Source organism: Meleagris gallopavo, chromosome 3 (genome assembly GCF_905368555.1).
Source record: "Meleagris gallopavo chromosome 3, MGAL_WU_HG_1.1, whole genome shotgun sequence".
Taxonomy (NCBI): Eukaryota; Metazoa; Chordata; class Aves; order Galliformes; family Phasianidae; genus Meleagris; species Meleagris gallopavo.
The window spans coordinates 14,454,944-14,462,500 of record NC_139406.1 but is presented as its reverse complement, the minus strand read 5'-3'; the positions used below and the strand labels follow the sequence as shown (position 1 = coordinate 14,462,500).

The window sequence follows — 7,557 nt, the reverse complement described above, 5'->3', positions numbered from 1 at the left end:
CCCATACGCCAGCGGAGAGCTGAGTATGTTGGTGCTGTTGCCTGATGAGGTTTCTGGCCTGGAGCAGGTACGGCCCTGGCAGGGGAAGGCAACTAGTTCTGAGCTGAGTGGGAGCTGGCTGCCTTCAGACCTTTGGCTGTCCTCTCATCCTCTGGCTGTGCTGTGCTGCGCAGGCAGGGGAGCACAACAGTGGCCCAGGTGCTTCCAGGTGCTCAGGCAGAGGTTGGCCTCTAAGGAGAACCCTGGCCTCAATGTTATTAAATAAAGAGTGTAGCTAACAAAAAACAAAGGTAAATGAGTCTAGGACTGCTGTAATGTTATACAAGAGCATGTATAGACAATTTTTTTCATTGAGAGGCAGTTTCATCTGGCCTCTTACATAAACTCTTCAGCAAATGTTACTAGAAATGATGAGGTTCAATAGTCCCTAATGATATTTTTGACAATATTCTCATCAAATATTTTAAATAAGCTGCTCTTGGAATATCGAAGTAGATGTAGAAATGTGTTTGTGTTTGTTTGGTACTATCCACTGTATATAAATTGCCATGGCATTTTTTTTTTTTTTTTGCAATCTCTCACCAGCTGGCCAATCTGCTATGTAGTGAAATTGCTATATTGTTTGGTATGAGACATGAAATTATTTGTATAGAAGGGGATGTGTCAGGCAGAACTGAATAAAGGGGCACTGACAGAGGAAATACTAGAGAAACAAATGGTAAAATAGGAAGATGTTGATAGGATGCACTTTGGGAAACTTTCTGATTTTTTTTTTTAATAACAATCTTGATTAAAATAAACGATGGAAAGAAGTTGCATTCTCATCACAGGCAATTTATTCTGTGCCTCTCTTTTCAGATTGAGAAGACAATTAGCTTTGAAAAACTCACAGAGTGGACCAATCCCAATACGATGGAGAAGAGGAGAGTGAAAGTGTACCTCCCCCGTATGAAGATTGAGGAAAAATATAACCTCACATCTGTGTTAATGGCTTTGGGAATGACTGATCTGTTCAGCCGTTCAGCCAATCTGACTGGCATTTCTTCAGCAGAGAGCTTGAAAATATCCCAAGCTGTGCATGGGGCCTTCATGGAACTCAGTGAAGAGGGCACTGAGATGGCAGGCTCCACAGGGGTGATAGAAGACATCAAGCATTCCTCTGAATTTGAAGAGCTTAGGGCTGACCACCCATTCCTCTTCTTGATCAAACACAACCCAACCAACACCATTGTCTACTTTGGCAGATACTGGTCCCCCTAAAAAGAGAAAGAGCTAGCAATAACACATGCCTTCCCCTCAGAAACAAAATCCCTTTACCATAGTGTTATAGCATAATCTTATCTCTTCCATAGAAAAGACATACCCACAGGAGAGGAGACAGCACAAAGAACACTTACTCCTTCCCTTCTTGTACTGATTTCAGAATGGCTTGATATGAGCAAAGACTGAGCCAACAAGATGGTGAGAATGAAGACACCTATCAGCCATGAAGGTGACAAGTGATTTTCACCCAAGAAATAAATAGCAGGAATGACCCTAAGTCCTTGGGAGCCCATTACATAGAAAGCAACAAGCTTTGCTCATTTCATTCCCTGGTAACATACTGCTGACAAAACCATATTACCATTCTTGAAACATGGTCTTCGAGATCTCCAGTCTAGAGGGGATGTTTGTGGAAGAGTTTCTGGTGTGCAGGTTATTGATTCGTGATTATGTCAATTTTATTTTTTTTATTCGGTAACTGGGCAATGGTATACATGTTCACTATCACTGGAGTTGTCCTCTCACCATAAGTTCCTCACCTAATTCCGAATTTCTTGTAGAGGTTCTTCAAAATACTGAAGTGTCTCCCACCCACTTCAGAGGAGGGAAACAGATCTAGTTTTGCATATGTGCAGTTATGCCTTTTCTCAGAGTGGAGATTCAAAGCCTGACCCATGGAGATCCAGATGATTCTTATGATCCAGAACTCAGTGAGATCCACTGGGTAAAATAACTGTCTAAATTTTTGTTTAAAACTTTGGAAGACACTTCAAATGTGAGAACATTCTGATACACATTTTTGGTGAAAAATCCTGAAAGTGTTGTAAAATACTTCTTCTAAGAAATAAATTAGAATCCTAATTTTTTCTGTCTTCTCTTCCTATGTATAGATTGTCAACTGCAAATATGGATCTGCTGGCTCAATGTAATATTCTGTTTTCATTCTAATCACCCATTATTGATTTAGATGCATACAATTGATTTTGGTTAACATAATAAAGGAAAACCACGAACACTTTTCATGTGAATTATATTAGCTTTCTGAACCACACACTCTGAAAAATATCTTTACATTTTAACAACTGTGATTAAAATGTGATTTAGCACAAAAATGTATTCTTAGAATGAATAAAGCATGCAGATACAAAGTTTCTCAGGCGTTTATGACATTTTTAGGAGTATCAAGAACTTCACCAAAGGCCTACAACCAGTTTGATTCTTCTCTGTATTCAGATGACAAGAAGTATCGCAATAGAATACATGGTTATTCTTATGAATTTTTCTGTGCCATTCCAATAGGTATTAAAAATGACCTGGCCATTTTTCTGGTAAATTTTTCAAGGAACAATTATTCTAACACTTACCCTTTTATAAAGAATCACAGATTCATAGGGGCTGGAAGAGACCTCAGGGGATCATCTAGTCCAACTCCAGATGATTTCATCATTTTAGATGATGAAATAATCTGAAAATCATATAGCTTGAAAGGCATAAAAAAGGTTAAATAGATCAACAGCTACTAGGCAAAGCATTTCCCTATCCAGAGTATTGAGAGGAGGAACTCTGATGTTAACATTGCTTATTTCCACATTAGTGTTACCACTTCAGTGTCAATGATAAAAGGTGATCTGTAGAGTAAAAACAGCTGGTGCTTCTGATCTGACATACACATTTTTTGTATATTATGAGGATACTCGTGATACAGACACAGCTGTTTTTCAATGGTAAAAACAAATATTTTACCAAGTGTGCTTTATTTTTTTGCCTTTAGAAATGGAAGTAGTGATAAGAACAGTTCCAAGAGAAGAGAAATATCAGCATCTCAAGGTTTCTCATCAGTAGTTTATTCACCTTTTGCATCTCTTATGCCCATAGAATCACAGAATCATAGAATCACAGAATTATAGAATCACAGTGTTGCTCAGGTTGGAAAAGACCTTAAAGATCATCAAGTCCATACTAACCATACTACTCCAACTCTAACAACCCTCTGCTAACTCAGAGGCAGTTGATCCAGTCTGCTAAATTTAAAAGCCAGTTCATTTAAACAATATGTAGACTTCAGAAAGATTACATTTGCAAGCTACCCTTCTATGATTATTAGACTGGAAAGTGCTTGAAATACAAAGATATGCCTCAATGATCTTAAAAACAGCAGAGGTCAAAATGGAGAAATGGGAAAAAAAGAGAAGGTTTCTTGCTTACAAGCAAATATAAAGCTTCCCCTTTCTCAACAAGGAAAACGAGAGACAGGAAAGAGTGGAAATTCAGCAATACTGAACAAAAATTGCAACAGAATACTGATGGCTGAGCCCCGGCCACCGCTTACCAGGCAGGGGGCAGAACATACAAAGGGCACGATAAAAGTGTTCTCCATGAAGGGGGTGGCAGGCCTGGTGGGAAGATGAACACAATAAATACATTTTTAAAACCTTCCTGTGGCTCCAGGCATTTTTGCCCTAGCCTACCAAAGGTTGTTGGCATTTTTATTTTCTGGAGTATTAAGATCCTGTTTCTTTGACAGACTACTGTGCAGCAACTGATGGAAGGTTTAGTGGGTAAGTCATGGGGGATAAAATGTCCAGCATAGACCAAAGCAAAAACATGGTGATCAGTTGGCTGATAGGTAGGGCACAAAGGATTATAGTTACTGGGGTTACATCAGGCTGGCAGGCAGTCACTGGTGGAGTTCTGCAGGCTCAATTTCAGGGCCAGTTCTCTTCAGTGTTTTCATCAGTGATTTGGATATGGGTCTTGAAGGCATGCTAAGCAAGTTCATGGATGACACAAATTGGGAAGTGCCATTGACTCCCTTCTGGGTAAAGAGGCCTTACAGAGAGATCCTGACAAATCAGAGAGCTCAGCAATCACCAACCGCATGAAGTTTAACAAGAGTGGGTGCCATATTCTGCACCTGGGATGGGGCAGCCTTGGCTGTGTGTATAGACTGGAGGACAAGAGACTGAGAGCAGTCCTGCCCAAAGGGATCTGGGGGTTGTGGCTGACAGCAAGCTCCATCTGAGCCAGCAGTGTGCCTTGGCAGCCCCAAGGGCCAACCGTACCCAGGGGAGCACCAGGCCCAGAACTGCCACCAGGCAAGGGGTGCTGTGCAGTTGCACCTCCGGTACTGGGTGCCGGGTTGGGTGCCGCAACGTAAGAAGGACATGAAACTACTAGAGAGCATCCAAAGAAGGGCCACAAAGATGGTGAAGGGTCTGGAGGGCGAGATGTGTGAGGTCCCTGGGTTTGCTCTGCCCAGAGCAGAGGAGCTGAGGGGAGGCCTCATGGCAGCTGCAGCTCCTGGTGAGGGGAGTAGAGGGATAGCGCTGAGCTCTGCTTTCTGTTGACAGTTACAGGACCCGAGGGAACAGCACGAAGCTGTGTCGCGGGAGGGTCAGGTTGGGGGTTAGGAAGAGGGTGATCAGGCCCTGGAACATGCTCTCCAGGGTAGTGGGCATGGCCCCAAGCTGCCTGAGTTCAAGGAACATTTGGAAAATTCTCTCAGATGTAGGGTTTGGATTTTGGGTGCTGCTTAGTGGAGCTAGGAGTTGGACTTGATGATCCTTATGGTCCCTTCCAACTAAGGATATTCTGTGATTCTATGACAAGATGTACTACTGTTCTATGTGTGAGATACTCATGGCCAAGGCCTTTACAGGGTCTTTCTGAATGTGCGTCCAGTGAATGATCACTGGAATAATCCTCTCTGTCAACACTGAGATACTCATCTATGTCACTACCTGTGTCACCACCTGTGACAGGCTAAGGCAGCAGTGCAGGCAACGATGTCAATCTCTTCAGAATGGCACAGCACTGCTGCAGAAAGGTGTCTGATACATTGTGCCTGAAAAAGCTTCACCAGACACTGATTTTCTTTGGACTAAGGAAGCAACATAACCACACAGAACAACTGAGTGGGAAATCATCACTGATGGCTTTTGCATCAAGGTCAGCAACAGCAACTAAGAAATCATCAGCAATCACTGTGGGCAAGACAAATACTAAACGATCAATAAGCTTGTTGCTATTAGAGAAACAGTGGAAACATAAATGAGACCAAAATCTCTAGTTGTGCAAATGTTTTTGTGATAGAATGAACTGACCTGGACTTCATATTCTTGATCAGATGTCAGAGAGCCTGTTAGTTTAGGGCTAGGCCCACAGTGAAATACCTGGAAAAGCAAATAGCAGCTAAGTCTTAGCTGACCTCTTTCTTGGGACAAGCATTGTCAAAAAAAGGACATGTCACAACAACACATCCTTTTGTGTTTGTGCAGCATTGCACAGCTGTGCTGGACAGCATAATCCATCAGCTTTCCCAGAAAGCACTTCACCTATAGGAAGGTTTGCCTAATCTTGCTTGACTTCACAACAGATCTAAACTTGATAAGTAGACTATACAAGAACTCTAATATTCTGATGATTCTGCACTGATGACTGATCACGATCCAGATGTTCACTTACTGTGGACTGATTTTTAAATTCTGCAACTCGCTTTAGATTAACCATTCATTTGACAGAAAGAAAAAATGCAACAGCAACAGCAGGGATGTGTATTAACTTCTTCTGAAGGAATCTGCTGCCCCTTTTCTATCTCAAAACAAAAATATTCCTCTCAGCACTGAGTATATTTAACTCAGAGATATTTTGAAAGCCATATAATTACTAACAGGATTAGTGCTCTAAATTCGCTGTTATGATACAATTGTAGTATCTTTGTAGATCCTGAGTTGTAGGCTGTCTGTGATGACCCAAACACATGATTCAGGCAGATGATACACAAATGCCCACGGTGATCTTCTACAGCAAGCTGTAGCATGCTGCTAGACAGTTTGGTAGTAAAAAGATTTAAGGCATGCTCAAAAGGTAGAAGTGACACAGTACAGCTTGTTGGATAATCCTTTGACTTTTGAGCTGTCAAATATACAACAACGGACCATTGCAGTGAGTGTTAAAGCTGTTTGAACAGAAAACAGCCTTAAGCAAGAAAGGGAGAAGGGGCAGCAGCCACAGAAACATCTTGCAGTATGGGGAGTGCTCTAAATTGTGTGATTAAAGATATTCACCATGAACAGACACATTCAGTCACTTGATATGTCTTTCCACCAGCACAGAAATAGTCTTCAGCAAAATGGAAATCACAACAGTGGTGAGTAATTTAAGTACTGTTCAAGCAAGAGAATAGCTCACTCCCTTTATAATAGGTTTGATGTGATTGGCTACCAATATGAGTTAAGGCCTAATGATCCGTATTCAAAAGTATTGCTGTTGCATAGCAATGTCTGTACCAGACTGGACTGGGTTATAGATGGTAGCATGTAACATATTAATTGTACTTAAATGTATCAGACAGACTGAGGTCTTCGTTATTAGTACTGCTCTAGCATCTTCAGCTGAACAAGACTAATGAGGACTCTATTAGGCAGAAAGGTATGGACTATTCAGAGGCTCTCCACTTGCACAGAAAACTAAAAGGGTTAAGGAGTCCACCTCTTTTCTCCAGAAAGCATAATTTGTTCTAGACAATTTCAGAGGAACTTTGTCTATTGACTTTGGAGTTCTGTTTTAAAATCACAGCATATTCAGAGGTCAAAGTAGTTTGTTTGTTGCCCATTCTTTTATTTCAAAGGATTTATGAGATTGCTTTATGCTTGCTATTGTATATTATGACTGTCCTGCAGACCATGAATGTTTCACCTGATGTGCCATGAAGTTACTTGTGGGCAATCTGTAAGAATGTTCTTTGAATGTACAAAAGACACGTTTTGAAACTCACATCTGATGCTGTGACCTGTTTGAAAAGAACAACTCAAAACAACATTCAAAATTGTAGCAGTGAGTTCGAATACTTTTCTTGTAGCTTCTGACTCGAGTCTGAATATCCCAATATCCGAATTTAAAAAGCAACAGAAGTCTCTTCTCTGCTCAACCTCTTTTGCCACAACACATCTTTCTTCAGTTGTGTAATTTTTTTTTTAAATACAGACACTCTGAATAGTGCTTTCAAAATTAATTTGTCTTTATACAATATGCTTATTGATAGTTTTTTACTGACAATCTGCACAGACCATGTTGGCATAGAAGTTCCCTGAGTTAGACTGCTCTAGCAATGCTAGATTGCTCTGCAAAATGCTTTGTTTTTTGCAATTCAAGCTGTAAGTGGCACCAGGCACAAGAACTAGACAATTACATACAAGTTTTCAGTGCAGGTCTTCCTATTCATTCCAGTGGAGTTGGACTCGATGGTCTTCAAGGGTCCGTTCTAACTCAAATGATCCTTTGATTCTGTGAATT

General features: G+C 40.9%; 2 protein-coding genes across 15 annotated transcripts in view; one reads left to right on the top strand and one right to left on the bottom strand.

The window, feature by feature from the left end:
* Window positions 1–1,260, top strand: part of LOC104910129 (ovalbumin-related protein X) — a 4,989-nt gene extending 3,729 nt beyond the window's left edge. Inside the window, exons 6-7 of the mRNA XM_085220318.1 lie at window positions 1–67; window positions 859–1,260. The exon at window positions 1–67 is cut by the window's left edge and continues 89 nt beyond it. Of these exons, the coding sequence (XP_085076444.1) occupies window positions 1–67; window positions 859–1,260 (469 nt within the window). The remainder of the gene's footprint in view (window positions 68–858) is intronic.
* The window catches only part of LOC104910128 (uncharacterized), a 105,666-nt gene that overhangs the window by 31,929 nt on the left and 66,180 nt on the right, over window positions 1–7,557 (bottom strand). For 13 of the 14 annotated variants that reach the window (XR_014882323.1, XR_014882324.1, XR_014882322.1 and 10 more), the window contains one exon: window positions 7,458–7,548. The gene's annotated coding sequence lies outside the window, so the exon portion shown is untranslated. Of the gene's footprint in view, window positions 1–2,236; window positions 5,436–7,457; window positions 7,549–7,557 lie in introns of those variants that run through there. The other variant, XR_014882325.1, reaches the window with a different exon arrangement.